This window comes from Ciconia boyciana, chromosome 6 (assembly GCF_034638445.1).
Source record: "Ciconia boyciana chromosome 6, ASM3463844v1, whole genome shotgun sequence".
NCBI lineage: Eukaryota > Metazoa > Chordata > Aves > Ciconiiformes > Ciconiidae > Ciconia > Ciconia boyciana.
The window spans coordinates 2,157,054-2,172,413 of NC_132939.1; the positions used below are offsets into that span (position 1 = coordinate 2,157,054).

At 73.1% G+C, this 15,360-nt stretch overlaps 4 protein-coding genes across 5 annotated transcripts; 3 read left to right on the forward strand and 1 right to left on the reverse strand.

Moving 5' to 3' along the window:
- Positions 1-1,201: 1,201 nt before the first annotated feature.
- On the forward strand, positions 1,202-2,872 carry GPR152 (G protein-coupled receptor 152). Its single transcript, XM_072865501.1, has 2 exons — positions 1,202-2,096; positions 2,625-2,872. The coding sequence occupies exons 1-2, from the start codon at positions 1,202-1,204 to the stop codon at positions 2,870-2,872; spliced, it is 1,143 nt and encodes a 380-aa protein (XP_072721602.1).
- Positions 2,873-3,204: 332 nt separating this feature from the next.
- CORO1B (coronin 1B) lies at positions 3,205-8,373 on the forward strand. The gene is made up of 11 exons (XM_072865500.1): positions 3,205-3,305; positions 4,458-4,660; positions 4,747-4,869; positions 4,962-5,091; positions 5,196-5,377; positions 5,580-5,699; positions 5,771-5,875; positions 5,949-6,094; positions 6,182-6,239; positions 7,231-7,521; positions 8,061-8,373. The coding sequence occupies exons 2-11, from the start codon at positions 4,460-4,462 to the stop codon at positions 8,184-8,186; spliced, it is 1,482 nt and encodes a 493-aa protein (XP_072721601.1). The 5' UTR covers positions 3,205-3,305; positions 4,458-4,459; the 3' UTR covers positions 8,187-8,373.
- Positions 8,374-9,151: 778 nt separating this feature from the next.
- On the forward strand, positions 9,152-10,940 carry PTPRCAP (protein tyrosine phosphatase receptor type C associated protein). Its single transcript, XM_072865589.1, has 2 exons — positions 9,152-9,312; positions 10,213-10,940. Exons 1-2 carry the CDS (start codon positions 9,310-9,312, stop codon positions 10,795-10,797), a joined length of 588 nt encoding a protein of 195 aa, XP_072721690.1. The 5' UTR covers positions 9,152-9,309; the 3' UTR covers positions 10,798-10,940.
- On the reverse strand, positions 10,940-15,360 carry RPS6KB2 (ribosomal protein S6 kinase B2). Of its 2 annotated transcripts, XM_072865587.1 has the most exons (15): positions 15,255-15,360; positions 14,249-14,283; positions 14,050-14,170; positions 13,874-13,942; positions 13,662-13,809; positions 13,526-13,583; positions 13,342-13,442; positions 13,170-13,260; positions 12,992-13,082; positions 12,749-12,856; positions 12,603-12,665; positions 12,439-12,516; positions 12,242-12,349; positions 12,035-12,147; positions 10,940-11,714 (listed from the first exon to the last, which is right to left on the reverse strand). In XM_072865587.1, the coding sequence occupies exons 1-15, from the start codon at positions 15,324-15,326 to the stop codon at positions 10,955-10,957; spliced, it is 2,016 nt and encodes a 671-aa protein (XP_072721688.1). In that variant the 5' UTR covers positions 15,327-15,360; the 3' UTR covers positions 10,940-10,954. The 2 variants fall into 2 exon arrangements, with proteins under 2 accessions (XP_072721688.1, XP_072721687.1); XM_072865586.1 differs by having other exon boundaries at positions 13,526-13,809.

Genomic DNA, 15,360 nt, shown 5'->3' on the forward strand with positions numbered 1-15,360 from the left:
CCCCGTGGCCACCACCAGTGTCCCCAGCACCGACCCACGTCCCCAGCGCTGACACCCCGTGGCCACCACCAGTGTCCCCAGCACCAACCCACGTCCCCAGCATGGGGACCCATCCCCCAGCAGGGATGTGACAGCCGTGGGTGACGTGGCGGGCGCAGGCCCCCCCAGGGCCCCACGATACCATCGCCCGGCTCGGCAGCTGCCGGGTGGGTGGCAGCAGGAAGCCAGTGCATGACGGGGAGATGCCATCGCGGCAATGCCACCGCACCCTGCACGCACCCGCTGGCATGGCCACGGTGCATGTGTCCCCATGCCCCCACCCGGGGGGGGGGCTCCCTGTTGCCCCGGGACCCCCAACCCGATGTCCCACGGGGGCCAGCACCGCGTGGCCATGGGTGAGAGGGGGGGTCCCTGCCCCACGGCTGGCCCCCTGCCCCACGCCGCCATCCCGGAACAGCGATAGCGGGGCTGCTTCCGCTCTGCCCGCAGCACTGCCCTGCCTGATAATGGGCAGCGGAGTCCCTGCCCCCCTGCCCCCCCCGCCGGGTGGGGAAACTGAGGCAGGGCTGGGGAAACTGAGGCAGGGTTGGGGAAACTGAGGCAGGGCTGGGGAAACTGAGGCAGGGCTGGGGGCTTCCCCCCGGGCTCCACAGAGTCAGTGCTGGGGGGGTGAGAGATGTGGGGGGGGTCACTGCCGGGGGGGGCGATAGTGGGCGGGACTTCAAAACTGCAGCCCCTCCCACCTGCTCCCACATATAGGGCACCCCGCAGCCGGGTGCCCCCCACCTTGCCACCTCCAAGGGAGCTCTCCCCACAATTAAGGTAGGTCCTACACTATTTACTGCCTTGGACTCCCGGGGCAGGGGTCGGTGGGGTATCCCCGGGCTTGGCCGGGACGTGGCGGCTTCAGCGGGCATAGGGTGGCACAGCCGGCGGGGGACAGGGATGTCACAGGCCACAGGGGGGGCACGGGGAGGGGTACCCCGAAATGAGGGCAGGGCAGGAGAAACCCAGGTTGTGATGGGTCAGGGGGCTCTGGGGGGGCCCTGGGTGGGCAACGGCGTGGTGCTGCAGGATGGGACGGCGCCGGAGGGGGTGACACGGGAGGGGGTGACACCGGAGGGGATGACACCGGAGGGGGTGACACCCCTTCCCGCAGCCCTGAGCCGCCCGCGCTGCCCGCAGGGCTGGAGCCCGGGCGATGGAGCTGTCGAACGCCACGTTGCCCCCCACCCTGTCCCCGCTGCCCCCCAGCACCCTGCTGTGGGACGGGCAGCTGCTGGTGGCCTGCGCGGCGCTGGGGCTGCCCGCCAACGCCTTCACCCTCTGGCTGACGGGCTGGCGGCTGCGGTGCCGAGGACTGGCCACCTTCATCCTCAGCCTGGCCGCCTCCGACTTCCTCTTCCTTGCCAACTCGGTCCTGCAGATCTGGTCGGTGGCCCACGGTCACCAGTGGACGCTGGGCACCCACCTGTGCCGCCTCCACCAGTTTCTCTTCGGCTGGGGCTACTACAGCGGGCTCTTCTTGCTGGCGGCCATCAGCCTGGACCGTTGCTTGCTGGTGGCCGCCCCGCTCTGGTACCGGTGCCGGCGGCCTGCCCGTTTACCGGCGGCATTGTGCACGGGTGCCTGGCTGGTGGCGGGCGGTTGCAGCGTGCCGAACGCGGCGCTGTCGGCGGCGTCCGAACCGCTGCCCGGTTGGACGGTGTGCCGGAGCGAGAGGGGGAGCTGGGAGGTGCCGATGCGTTGGCTGGAGGTGGTGGTGGAGGGGCTGCTGCCCTTCGGCGTGGTGGTGGCTTGCCACGGCACCGCCCTGGTGCTGGCCCGGTGCCGGCGCGGCCAAGGCGGCCGCCCGCCCAGCCGTTTCCAGTGCATCGTGGCGGCCACGCTGAGCGCCTACGTGGTGCTGCATCTGCCCTTCCAGGTGACCCAGCTGCTGCACCTGGTGTCCCCAGAGCCCATCGGCCACCTCCTCTACCTGCTGGGGCTGGCCTTCAACCTCAGCAGCTGCCTCAACCCCTGCCTGTACCTGCTGCTCACCTCCCGCGCCTGCCACCACCTCGCCCGCCTGCCACGCCTGGCCCTCAGCGCTGTGTCACGTGCCACCGTCACCCCTCTGCCACCCACTGCCCTCAGCGCTGTGCCGCCCACCACCGTCACCCCAGTGCCACCCACTGCCCTCAGCCCCGTGTCACCCACTGCCATCGCCCCTGTGCCACCCGACGCCGTCACCCCAGTGCCACCCACTGCCCTCAGCCCCGTGTCACCCACTGCCATCGCCCCTGTGCCACCCGACGCCGTCACCCCTCTGCCACCCACTGCCCTCAGCCCCGTGTCACCCACTGCCATCACCTCTGTGCCACTCATCACCATCACCCCTGTGCCACCCGCTGCCATCACCCCCGTGCCACCCGCCACCGTCACTCCAGTGCCACCCGCTGCCCTCAGCCCCGTGTCACCCACTGCCATCGCCCCTGTGCCACCCGACGCCGTCACCCCTCTGCCACCCACTGCCATCGCCCCTGTGTCACCCACTGCCATCGCCCCCGTGCCGCCCGCCACCGTCACCCCAGTGCCACCCACTGCCCTCAGCCCCGTGTCACCCACTGCCATCACCCCTGTGCCACCCACTGCCATCACCCCCGTGCCACCTGCCACCGTCACCCCAGTGCCACCCACTGCCCTCAGCCCCGTGTCACCCACTGCCATCACCTCTGTGCCACTCACCACCATCACCCCCGTGCCACCCACTGCCATCACCCCCGTGCCACCCGCCACTGTCACCCCTCTGCCACCCGCTGCCATCGCCCCGGTGCCACCCACTGCTGTCCCCCACCCGCCACCCGAGGGGTCCCCACTGGCAGCTCCGTGAGCTGCCGCCCCGTCCCCGTCCCGCACGGCTGTGGGGTGGCACCGTGGGGCCGGCTGTCCCTCGTGTCCCCGCCGTGCCCCCGGCTGGGGACATCCCCACCACGTTCCGCCGGACCCCACGCGGGGGGACACGGGGCACAGCGCGGCGCTGGCCGGGCTCCGTGGGTGCCCGCGGGGGACCTATGCCCGGCCACCTCGGGGCGGTCACCCCCACGGGGGTCCCCCCCCCCCCCCCCGTGTCCCCACGGGTCCCGCCGTCCCCGCTGGGTCCCACCGCCCCCCATCCCCGGGCGCGGTGCGCATGCGCGGGGCGGGGCGGGGCGGCCCCGGTCACTTCCTGCCCCGCCCCCTCCCGCCTCCGCCACCGGCCCCGCGCGCCGCCGCCCGCTCCCGCCGGCCCCGGCCCCGGCCCCGGCCCCGGCCCCGGCCCGCCGGTGAGTGCGGGGATGGCCCCCCCCGGCCCCCGCCCCGCCCCGGCCCCGGCGGCTCCCGGGGCCGCGGGGATGGGGCAGCCCCCGGCCCCGGCCCCGGCCCCGGCCTGGGGGGGACCCACCCGGACCCGAGCCCGGACCGGACCCGCACCCAGAGCGACCGGCCCTGTCCCCAGCCCCGTCCCCGAGGTCCCCCCCATCCTCCTTCCCGCGGGTCATCCCTGGCGTCGCCGTCCCTGTCCCCTTACCCAGCGGGGCCACCCCGTCCCCGTCCCTGTCCCTGTCCCCATCCCTGTCCCCATCCCTGTCCCTGTCTCTGTCCCTGTCCCCATCCCAGCGGGGCCATCCCTGTCCCTGTCCCCATCCCTGTCCCCTTACCCAGCGGGGCCACCCCGTCCCCGTCCCTGTCCCTGTCCCCATCCCTGTCCCCGTCCCTGTCCCTGTCCCCATCCCTGTCCCCGTTCCTGTCCCCATCCCTGTCCCCGTCTCTGTCCCTGTCCCCTTACCCAGCGGGGCCACCCCGTCCCTGTCCCCATCCCTGTCCCCATCCCTGTCCCTGTCCCCGTCCCCATCCCTGTCCCTGTCCCCATCCCTGTCCCTTTACCCAGTGGGGCCACCCCTGTCCCCACCCCTGTCCCCGTTCCTGTCCCCATCCCTGTCCCCTTACCCAGAGGGCCATCCCTCTCCCCATCCCCGTCCCCGTCCCTGTCCCCTTACCCAGCAGGGCCACCCCTGACCCCATCCCCTGACCCGACAGGGCCACCCCTGTCCTCCTTTCTATCCCCATCCCTCCACCCAGGGGAACACCCTTGTCCCCCTCCCCGTCCCTGGAGGGGCCACCCCGTCCCCATCCCGGCGGGGACGCTCCCTGTCCCCTCCGAGCCCCCGGCCACCGCGGGGCAGGGCAGGGCAGGGAGGGGTTTGTTTGCCCGCGGGCACAGGGCAGCCCCGGCTTCCCGCTCCCGGGAGGGGCCGAGCCGCCCTTTACCCGGGGTGGGGGACGGGGATCCCGTCCCCCGTACCGGGGGGCACCCCCTGCCGCCTCCCTTCTCCCTGGCCTGGGCCCTGGCTCTGCCCCACGTTTTGGGGTGTCCCCCCGCCCGCCCCGGCGTGCCCCGGCCCCCGGCGCTGACCCCGGCCCGGGGTGCGCCCCAGCCATGTCGTTTCGGAAGGTGGTGCGGCAGAGCAAGTTCCGGCACGTTTTCGGGCAGCCGGTGAAGACGGAGCAGTGCTACGATGACATCCGCGTCTCCCGCGTCACTTGGGACAGCACCTTCTGCGCCGTCAACCCTTCCTTCGTCGCCATCATCGTGGAGGCCAGCGGCGGCGGCGCCTTCCTCGTCCTGCCCCTGCACAAGGTGCCGGCGGCGATACCGGGGTGCCGGCGCGGCGAGGGGGGTCCGCGCCGGTGGGTGACCCCCTCCCCGTGTCCCTTTGTCCCCAGACCGGGCGCATCGACAAGTCGTACCCCACGGTGTGCGGGCACACGGGCCCCGTCCTCGACATCGACTGGTGTCCCCACAACGACTACGTCATCGCCAGCGGCTCGGAGGACTGCACCGTCATGGTGAGGGGGTGGCGGGGGGCCCGGCAGGGTGGGGGGGTGCGGTGAGGGACCCCCGCGCCCCGCTTTGCCCACCGCCCCCGCTGCCCCGGCAGGTCTGGCAGATCCCCGAGAACGGGCTCGGCCAGCCGCTGACGGAGCCGGTGGTGGTGCTGGAGGGGCACTCGAAGCGCGTGGGCATCGTCACCTGGCACCCCACCGCCCGCAACGTCCTGCTCAGCGCAGGTACGGGGAATGGGGGGACGGGGGGGGACACACACAGGGGAGGGGGTTCGGTGGGGGACACGTGGCCGAGGTGACCCCCCCCCCCGGCCCCTGCTCTCGCCCAGGGTGTGACAACGTGGTGCTGATCTGGAACGTGGGGACGGCGGAGGAGCTGTACCGCCTGGAGGGGCTGCACCCCGACCTCATCTACAGCGTCAGCTGGAGCCGCGACGGCGCCCGCTTCTGCACCGCCTGCAAGGACAAGAGCGTCCGCGTCATTGACCCCCGCCGCGGCACCGTGGTGGCCGTGAGTCCCCGGGGGGACCCTGTCCCCAGGGTGCCATCCTGCCCTCTTCCTCGGGGGGAGACCCCCCCCCGCCCCCCAGCCCTGCCCTTGTCCCCCTGGTGCTCCCCGCTGTCCCGTGTCCCTTGGGTGCCCCTGTCCCCTGCTCCCTGCCCCTCCCTGGGGTGCTGGCACGGTGCTGCTGACCCCCGCGTCCCCTCCCCAGGAGAAGGAGCGGGCGCACGAGGGGGCTCGGCCCATGCGGGCCATCTTTTTGGCCGACGGCAAGATCTTCACCACCGGCTTCAGCCGCATGAGCGAGCGGCAGCTGGCGCTGTGGGACATGGTGAGGAGCACCCCGGGGGTCCCATGGGACCACGTCGGGGTGCCCCACGGGGCTGACACGCTGCCCCACAGGAGAACCTGGAGGAGCCCATGGGGCTGCAGGAGCTGGACTCCAGCAACGGGGCTCTGCTGCCTTTCTACGACCCCGACACCAACGTTGTCTACGTCTGCGGCAAGGTATGGCCCCGCGGTACCCCCTCGTCACCCGTGGACCCCCCCACCCGTGGACCCCGCTAACGCCGTGTCCCAGGGCGACTCGAGCATCCGGTACTTCGAGATCACGGAGGAGCCACCCTACATCCACTTCCTCAACACCTTCACCAGTAAGGAGCCCCAGCGGGGCATGGGCTGGATGCCCAAGCGCGGGCTGGACGTCAGCAAGTGCGAGATCGCCAGGTGGGGACACGGGGACACGAGGGGGACGAGGGGGGTGGCCCCCATTTCCCTCCCCCCGCCATGACCCTCTCTGCCCCCCCCCGGCAGGTTCTACAAGCTGCACGAGCGCAAGTGTGAGCCCATCATCATGACGGTGCCGAGGAAGGTCGGTGGGGACTGGGACACCCCGCCTCGGGGCATGGCAGCAGGGTGGGGGCCCGGGGGGGGGGGAGGTGGCTGGGTGGGGGGCCCCAGTCAGGCTGGTGGGGGTCCCCGTGGCGGCTGCGTGGGGTATCTGGGGCAGGACGTGGTGGCTGGCTGGGGGGTCCCCATCCAGGTTGTGCAGGGTGCCTGGGCAGGACATGGGGACTGGGTGGGGGGTCCCCAATCAGGCTGGGTGGGGGTCCCCAAATGCACTGATAGGGGTCCCTGGGAAGGACGTGGGGCTGGGTGGGGGGGTCCCCAAAGGCACTGATAGGGGTCCCTGGGGAGGACGTGGGGCTGGGTGGGGGTCCCCAAATGCACTGATAGGGGTCCCTGGGGAGGACGTGGGGCTGGGTGGGGGTCCCCAAAGGCACTGATAGGGGTCCCTGGGGAGGACGTGGGGCTGGGTGGGGGTCCCCAAATGCACTGATAGGGGTCCCTGGGGAGGACGTGGGGCTGGGTGGGGGGTCCCCAAATGCACTGATAGGGGTCCCTGGGGAGGACGTGGGGCTGGGTGGGGGGGTCCCCAAAGGCACTGATAGGGGTCCCTGGGGAGGACGTGGGGCTGGGTGGGGGTCCCCAAAGGCACTGATAGGGGTCCCTGGGGAGGACGTGGGGCTGGGTGGGGGTCCCCAAATGCACTGATAGGGGTCCCTGGGGAGGACGTGGGGCTGGGTGGGGGTCCCCAAATGCACTCACAGGTGTCCCTGGGCAGGACGTGGGGGCTGGGTGGGGGTCCCCACTCATGCTGGTGGGGGTCCCTGGGCAGAACACAGTTCCCGGGTGGGGGTCCCCAGTCAGACTGGGTGGGGGTCCCCGTGGGCTCTGTGCAGGGTCCCTGGGCAGGACGTGGTGGCTGGGCGGGGGTCCCCATGGCGGCTGCGTGGGTGTCCCCAGGAGGGTCCCATCGGCCCCTCTGACGTTGCGGCGGTGGGGTGGGGGGGGGGGCGCAGTCTGTCCTGTTCCAGGACGACCTGTACCCCGACACGGCGGGCCCCGAGGCGGCCATGGAGGCGGAGGAGTGGGTGGCGGGGCAGGCGGCGGGCCCGGTGCTGGTGTCCCTGCGCCAGGCCTACGTCCCCAGCAAGCAGCGGGAGCTCAAGGTGAGCCGCCGCACCCTCCTCCACGAGAGCTGCCCCCCCGCCGCCGCCGCCGGCCCCACCACGCCGCCCCCCACGCCCCCCGCTGCGCCCGCCCCCGCCCGCCTCAGCGCCCCCCCGGCCCTGGGCCCTGCCCCCTCTGCGGTATGTGTGGGGCGGGGTCTCTGGGGGCGGGGTCTCTGAGGGTGGGGCAACTGGTAATGGGTGTGGCCAGGCTAGGGTGGTGGGTGGGTTCTCTGTGGGTGGGTCTAAGGGTGGGTGGGGTCTGTGAGGTGGGCAGGGCCAGGCTGGAATGGTGAGTGGGGCGTGGCATGGGTGCGGTCAGGCTGGGGGAGTGGGTGGGGTCAGTGTGGGTGGGGCCAGGGTAGTGGGCGGGGTTGTCTGCATAGGTGGGGCCAGGCTGGGGTGATGGGCTGGGCCAGGTGTGGTGGGTGGGGCGGGGGGTGGGGCTGTGGTGGGTGGGGCGGGGGTGGGGCTGTGGTGGGTGTGGCAGTGGGTGGGGCTGTGGTGGGTGGGGTAGTGGGTGGGGCTGTGGTGGGTGTGGCGGTGGGTGGGGCTGTGGTGGGTGGGGTGGTGGGTGGGGCTGTGGCGGGTGTGGCAGTGGGTGGGGTGGGGTGGGTGGGGTAGTGGGTGGGGCTGCGGTGGGCGGGGCCACGGCAGGCGTGTCTGACAGGGGCGCGCAGGGGGGCGGGCGGCTGGAGGAGGTGCTGCAGGAGGTGGCGGCGCTGCGGGCGCTGGTGGCGGAGCAGGGCCAGCGCATCGCCCGCCTGGAGGAGCAGCTCAGCCGCCTCGAGAACGGCCACGTCTAGGGACCCGCCACCCCCCTCAGGGACCACCGCCCCCGGGGACCGCGGCCAGGGACGCCCCTCAACCCCCACCCCCCCACCCCAGGGACCACGCCTGCGCCCCGGGGTGCCCCGAGCCCTCCCACCACCCTGGGGTCACCCCCCCGCCCCGCTGCTGGGTCCTTCTCCCGTTGGAGGGCTGGCCGCCCGCTGGCAGCTCCCCCTCACCCCCATTGCCTTACTGGGTGCTGCCCCCAAATCGTGGACCATTCCGCCCACCCCCCGATGTTGTCGGGCTGGGGGCTGCTCCTGGGATCAAACACTACCCCCTGCACCCCCAGTCCCCGCGTGGGGTGGGGTCTTCCCCTTCCTGTGGGGCACGATCTGCCCCCCAACTGTGGAATATTGTCCCCCTATATTTTGGGGGCTTATTCCCCCTCCTTGCCCCCCCCCCTCCTTACAGTGCAGGGTCAAAAACTATATTTTCACTCCAAATAAAGAACTTTATAAGAAAGGTGCTGGGTGAGGCCGGGGGCTGGGGCAGAGGTGCCCTGGGGGTGTTGGCTGGGGGGGCTACGGGGGGGTTTGCTCTGGGGTTGGGGGCTCACTGTGGGGCCAGGGAGCTCTGAAGGCTGCAGGGACCGCCTGGGGGGGACGAGGGGGGGACAGGAAGGCGCAGCGGTCACGGGCACGAGTTCACCCGTCTCAGGCAGGAAACGGGGCGACGTGACGGGGGGCAGCTCCCCCCCCCACCACCACCCCGAGCAGTGCTGCACCCGCTGTGCCGTGGGGCGGGGGACCCCCATAGGCGTGTGTCCCATCACCCTGCGTGGCGGGTCCCCTCGGTGTCCCCAGAGAACCGGGCGCAGCACCGAGGGGGTCGGTGGTCCCAGGCACCGGTGACCCCAGGGCCAGGGTGGGGAGTGGGGGACAGCCACGGCGGGGTCAGAGTGGGTCCCCACGGCTGGCAGCCACCCCAAGTTTCCAGGGCCCTGGGTGCATTTCGGGTAGGCGGGGGGGACACACACAGCACCCTCGCCTCCCCCCGCACCGATACATCCGCTGCGCGGGGGCAGGAAGCACCGGGGGCCCCCCCCAGCACGGCTTGTGCCCGCAGCACCAGGACCCGCTCCGGCAGCACCCGCTGATGGTGAGCACCCCAAAACCGGGCAGGATGGGAGATGGGGTGTCTGGGACCTGGGGGGACCGGGGGGGGGGGGGCATCCCCCAGAATGGGAGTGAAGTGCGGGGGGCAGGCCCTTCTCCAGCCTCAGTTTCTCCCACTAAATGTGGGGGAGTGGCTGTGCTTCATTCAAATTCGGCTCCCCCCAACCCCTGGCTGCCCCAGGGGCTGAGCTGGGGGGCAGGCAGCAGCGGTGGGCCCCTGGGGCAGACCCCCCTCCCACAGCGGGGCTGGGGTGGGGGGCCTGGCGGTGCTAGAGCTGGGGGCAGGGGGGCAGGTTTGGGGGGCGAGGGCCGCACAGTGAGGCCGGGGGTGGGGAGCAGGTTGGGGGGTCAGGGGTTGCTATCCCCCAACCTAGCAGGTTGGGGGGTAGCGTGGTGGGGTTGGGGGCGGGTTGGGGGCTTGGGGTCCGGGGTGGAGGCTGTGGGTGCAGGGCTGGGGGGGAGCCTGGAGCCATTGCGGGGGGGAAGCTGCTATGGGGCCGCAGCGCTGCGGGAAGGGGTGCCGTGGGGCCGCCGTGGGGCCGCCGTGGGGCTGCGCAGCCGTGTGGAGCAGACGGCCCGGCCCCGTGCAGACGCAGCGCGGGGGCGGCAGGACCCGGCCCCTCTCCCCCGGCACCCGCAGGTGCTGCGGCACCCACCGACCGCAGCTTCCCGTCACGGGGCCTGCCCTGCACCGGCCGGCCACCCGCCCGGCGCCCACCCCCGGTGCACGGGGGGGGTACGGCCTCCTCCGCACCCCCGGGGCCCGCTGCCCTTCGCCCCGGCCCTACCCTGCTTTCCGGGACGGGACAGCCGCCCCAGGTCTGGGAAGGACCGGGCTGGGTGCCGGCCACATGGCGGTGACCCCGGCTGCCCTCACCCGCAGGCTGGAGCACGGCGGCGCCCGCCGGTACCGGTGCTGCTGGTGTTGGCCAAGCTGGTGGCGGCGGGGGAACCGGTGGGAAGCCGCAACGACCGGACGGTGGGAGCCCTGCTGGGGCTCCTGCTCTGCCTGGCGGTGGGGCTGGCCGTGGCCTGGCACCGTCTCTGTCGCCTCTCAGCCGGCCGCTACCACCCCAGGCCCATGGGCCGCCGGGCGCTGGCGCTGCTGCGGGACTGCTGGCACTGGCTGCGGGGACAGGGTGACCCGGCGGTGCGGCCGTGCCACGGGGACGGGGAGGTGGCGACGGCGGCCCCCTGGGACGGGGAGGAAGAGCTGATGCCGTGGAGCCAGGACCGGCGGCCGGACGAGGAGGAGGAGGAGGAGGAGGAGGAGGAGAAGCCGAAGGAGGGCGCGGGTGAGCAGGAGGAAGAGGAGGCGGAGGCCGAGGCAGCCCCGGAGGCCGGGGAGAGCCCCCTGGGCGGCGGGGAGGCGGCGGGGGGCAGCGCCGAGGCCCTGCTCAGTGACCTCCACGCCTTCTCGGGGACGGCGGCCTGGGGGGACGCGCGGCCCCACGTCACGGCGCTGTGACACGCGCGCCCTGCCCACGCGGGACCCGCCCCACCCTCCTGCCCGCTGCCCTGCCTGCTGCCCTGCCTGCAGGCACTGCCCGCCCCCCCCCTCCCCCCCCCAGCTCCCGATTGGCTGCACGGACCTGGGCACCGACCAATAAAAGAGCGGCGCTGCCTTAGCTACGGCTGCCAGTCTGAGGGGGCGTGGCTTGGGGAAAGTGGGTGGGGCCAAGGGGAAGGGTGTGGCGTGGAGGGAAGCAAAGGTCCTGATGGAAGGGGTGGAGCCTGATAAAGGGGCGGGGGCTGAGAGAGAAGGGGCGGGGCGTGGGGCGTGGGGGGCGGAGCCTGCATCCCCCCCGGCTGGGGCAGCCGGGCCCCCCCGGCCCCCCCCAACACAGGACCACCACGGCCTCGTCACCTCCTTTAATTGGCACACGTCCAGCAGCCAGGCCCACGCCCACCCCCGGGGGGGGCCACACCCTTGGGGGGGCCCACACCCCACGGGGCCACACCCTTGAGGACCACACCCCGGGGTGGGAGGGGCCCCGCCACCACACCGGGGTGCCCCCACTCCCCCCCCCCAAATCCAGCCCCGTCTGGCGGCAGCGTGAGCAGGCAGGGGGCCATGCCGGGGCCGGGGGTCCAGCGCCCGCGGCAGCGCGGGGCACGGGCAGCATCGCGGGGTGCTCCCCACCCCATGGGGGGGCACCAGGCCCCTCCGCCACCGGCACCCGGTGTCCTCCCCGCCCACCCCCACCCCTACCCCTACCTGGGCACCCGCCCCGGCCCCCCTTCTGCTTCTTGGCACCCACGGAGGTCTTGATGGGCAGCGGGGCCGTGCCCTCGGGCGGGGGGGGCAGGCTGGCCCCCAGCTCCATCGGCTCCCCCGCTGCCGCCCCCGGCTTGAACGCCTCGAAGGGGGAGAACTTCACGGGGCTGGAGGGGAACACGCACATGGGGGGGTCAGGGGGCACCCCCTGCCTGCGGCTCACCGCTGCCCGCCACAGAGGGAGAGGAAGGGCGGGGGGGGGGGGGCAGCTGGTGGCCACAGAGCCCCGTCCCCGTCCTCCCTGCCTCTCCCCCACTGCACCCCCAGCTCTGTCCCCTCCCCTCCGTGTCCCCCCCCACCCCGTGGTGCCCACCCTGACGCCCCCATCCCAAAGCACCCCCGGCCTCCGTCCCGCTGCCGTGCCCTGCAGCACCCACCCCGCTGCCCCCCACCCACCCCTCCCCGCCCCCCGGGCTGGGGCAGGTACCTGACGGGGGTGCGGGGGCTGCTGTTGAGGCGGCGGGGGGAGCGCACCTTGGGCTGGAAGGAGAACCCCTCCTTGATGCTCTCCAGCACTGAGGGAGCCACGTAGGTGAAGCCCTGCGGGCAGCGGGGTCTCAGGGGGGCCGGGGGGGTGTGTGCTGGGTCCCCCACCCTCCAGCAGGGTGGGGGTCCCCGCCGACCCCCCCCATACCAGGAAGGCCTGGTTGGCACTCTCGCTGATGGCAGCGTCGTCCGGGCTGTCGACGGGCGTCTGGCGGGTGAAGCGGGTGTCGAACTGGCTGACGTCCTCCTCCGACTGCTGCAAGGGGGGGGGAAGGAGGCGGTGGGTGCTCCCACGGGGGTCCCCAACACCCACCCTGCCCACCCTGCCTGTCCCCCCGGCCCTACCAGGCAGGGTTTGAAGGGGGGGTCCAGCCTGCGGGCCAGCAGGTCCTCCCAGTTGATGTGGCGGAAGAAGGGCTGCTTCTGCGGGCAGCGGCGGCGGGAGGGGGTGTCAGGCAGAGGGGGGGGGTCCGCCTGGCCCCCACCCCGCTGCCCGCCCCTGCCTGTACCTGCACATCGGCCGCATCGCCTGGGCCCCCCCCAACCCGCTGGTTGGGGTTTCTCTTGAGGAACTGGAAGAGAAAGGGGGATGGAATGGGGTATGGGGGGGGTGTTTTGGTAGGACCTACATAAACAAGCCGGGGGGGGGGGGTACCTTCTTGAGCAGGTCCCGTGCGTCGGGCGTCAGGTATGGCGGCAGAACCAGCTTGCCCTTGAGGATCTTGTCGATGGTCTTCTTGCGGTTCTCAGCCGTGAAGGGGGGCTGCGAGAGGCACCGGGTGGCGAGGAAGGCTCGGTGTCACCCCACTGGGGACCCCCCCCACCCCCCCACCCCCGGGACCCCCACCCCACCCGTGCCCCCCGCCACCGGGGAGGAAAGAGCAGGAGTGGGACTTGCCGATCCTGTGAGCATGTCGTACATCAGGGCGCCCAGGCTCCACCAGTCCACCGCCCGGTTGTGCCCGCTGCGCACCAGGATCTCGGGGGCCCTGGGGGTGCAGGGGGGCTGCCCTGAGCCGGGGGGGGAGGGCCAGGGCAGGCTCCCCACATCCCCCCCCATGCCGCAGCCGGCTCACATGTACTCGATGGTGCCGCAGAAGGTGTGGGTGACGGCCCCGTCGTGGATCGACTCCTTGCACAGCCCGAAGTCCGTCAGCTTGATGTGACCTGTGGGAGATGGGGGGTGGGGGTGTCAGTGCCACCCACGGGGACCCCCCAAGCCCCCCAAGCCCCCCAGCCCCAGCCCACCTTGGCTATTGAGCATGATGTTCTCCGGCTTGAGGTCGCGGTAGATGATGCCGTGGGAGTGCAGGTGGCCCAGCGCCAGTGTGATCTCGCTCAGGTAGAAACTGCGGAGAAGGGGGGGCCACGCTGTGAGCGGCGTTGGGGTCCCAGCCCCCCCCCCCACACCACCCCCCCTCCCCATCCCTACCAGGCAGTGTCCTCCAGGAAGATTCCCTCCCGCTCCAGCTGCATGAAGAGCTCTCCACCTGCAAAAAGACAGCCCAAGCGGGACCCCCTGAGCCATCCCCGGCCCCCCCGGGTCCCCCCCCCGGCCCCCCCGCTACCGCTGAGGCACTCCAGGATGAGGTAGAGCTTGCCGCCCGTCTGGAAGGCGTAGATGAGGTCGACGATGAAGGGGTGCTTGACGGCCTCCAGGATGTTCCTCTCGGCCCGGGTGTGCGCCGTGTCCTTGGCGTTGCAGGCGATCTTGGCCTGGGGGGGAGGCGGTGAGCGGGGGGGTTCCCCGGGGGGGCCGGGGGAGCCGGGGCGGCGCTACCTTCTTCAGGACCTTCATGGCAAAGATCTTCCCCATGTTGGTGCCTTGCACTTTGCGGACCTGGAACACCTGGATGGATGGGGACGGACGGACGGACGACAGCTGGGGGATGCCCGGACCCCCACCCGGCACCCCAGCACCCCCAAAGGCCACCCCCGGCGTGCCGTGCCCCCCACCTTGCCGTAGCCGCCCTTGCCCAGGACGCGGAGCAGCTCGAAGCAGTGGGGACCGATGTGCTCGGGGCCGTTGTTGACGCTGCTCTCCGAGATCTCGATCTCCTCGTAGTGCCCCACCGGCCTGCCGGGAGAGGGGCTGAGCGGGGACGGACCCCCTGCCTGCTCCCTGCCTGCCCCCCCACACCTGCCCCCCACTTACTCCAGGCCGTTTCCCCGGGGCTCCAGCTCCATCTCCTGCAGGAGGGAACCCACGGTCAGCGACGGGCAGGGGGCCACGGTGGGCAGGGTGCCCGCAGCAGGCAGGGGACCCAGGGCAGGCAGGGGACCCAGGGCAGGCAGGGGCCCACGGTGGGCAGGCAGGCAGGGTGCCGGCAGCAGGATGGCAGGCAGGGGACGCAGGACAGGCAGGGGACCCATGGCAGGCAGGGGGACCCAGGGCAGGCAGGGGGACCCAGGGCAGGCAGGCAGGGTGCCTGCAGCAGGATGGCAGGCAGGGGACCCATGGCAGGGGACCCATGGCAGGCAGCAGGCAGCAGGCAGCAGGCAGCAGGCAGCAGGCAGGGTGCCGGCAGCAGGCAGAGCGGGGCGAGGTGCCGAGCACCGGCCCAGCCGGATGTTTTTGGGCTGAGGCAGGGCCCGGCCCAGCGGGAGCCTCCCTCTGCCCAGCCGTGCCGGGGGAGCGGGGCCGGGACCCCCGGTCCCCGGCTGCCCCCGGCCCCTGGCTGTCCCCTGTCCCCCGTGCCCCGTCCCCACGGCCAGCCTGGCTGCGCCCCGGGCCCGCCACCGGCAGGACCCCGCTGCCTGTCCCTTGTGCCCCCTCCCTCGGCTGCCCGACCTCCTGCCCGCCCGCCTGCCTGCCTGCCCGTCCCACTCGCCGTCCCCTGCACCGAGCGGGCCCCGGTGCATCGCCCGCTGTCCCCGGTCCCCCCGTCCCCAGCGGGTCCCGGTGCCGCTCACGCCCCTCCAGCCCCCACCCGCGCCCCCGTCCCGGTCCCCGTCCCCAACCGGTCCCGGTGCCCCCGTCCCTGTCCCGCTCGCCCCGTCCCCATCCGCGGTCCATGCTCTCCCATCCCAGTCCCGCTGCCCCCCGTCCCCAGCCGGTCCCCGTCCCCGATCCCCGCCCCAGCCGGTGCCGGTGCCGGTGCCGGTGCCGGTGCCGGTGCCGGTCCCCCGCCCCGCCCCGCCCCGCCCCGGTGGCGGCTCACGGCGCCCAGCTCGGGCTCGTCCCCGTCGCTGCCCTCCTCGGTCTCCAGGTCGATGTCGAACACCCCCGCCATGACGGCCCTGCACCGGGACCCCGGCGGGCCCCGC

Excerpts from the sequence above, each read along its gene's own strand:
- RPS6KB2 (XM_072865586.1), bottom strand. The coding sequence starts at position 15,326 with ATGGCGGGGGTGTTCGACATCGACCTGGAGACCGAGGAGGGCAGCGAC. Across the intron at positions 14,284-15,254 it reads ACGAGCCCGAGCTGGGCGCC|GAGATGGAGCTGGAGCCCCG; the intron begins GTGAGCCGCCAC and ends TCCCTCCTGCAG. Across the intron at positions 12,148-12,241 it reads GTGCCAACCAGGCCTTCCTG|GGCTTCACCTACGTGGCTCC; the intron begins GTATGGGGGGGG and ends CGCTGCCCGCAG.
- CORO1B (XM_072865500.1), top strand. The coding sequence starts at position 4,460 with ATGTCGTTTCGGAAGGTGGTGCGGCAGAGCAAGTTCCGGCACGTTTTC. Across the intron at positions 4,661-4,746 it reads TCGTCCTGCCCCTGCACAAG|ACCGGGCGCATCGACAAGTC; the intron begins GTGCCGGCGGCG and ends CTTTGTCCCCAG. Across the intron at positions 5,092-5,195 it reads CAACGTCCTGCTCAGCGCAG|GGTGTGACAACGTGGTGCTG; the intron begins GTACGGGGAATG and ends GCTCTCGCCCAG.
- GPR152 (XM_072865501.1), top strand. The coding sequence starts at position 1,202 with ATGGAGCTGTCGAACGCCACGTTGCCCCCCACCCTGTCCCCGCTGCCC. Across the intron at positions 2,097-2,624 it reads CCTGGCCCTCAGCGCTGTGT|CACCCACTGCCATCACCCCC; the intron begins CACGTGCCACCG and ends TCACCCCTGTGC.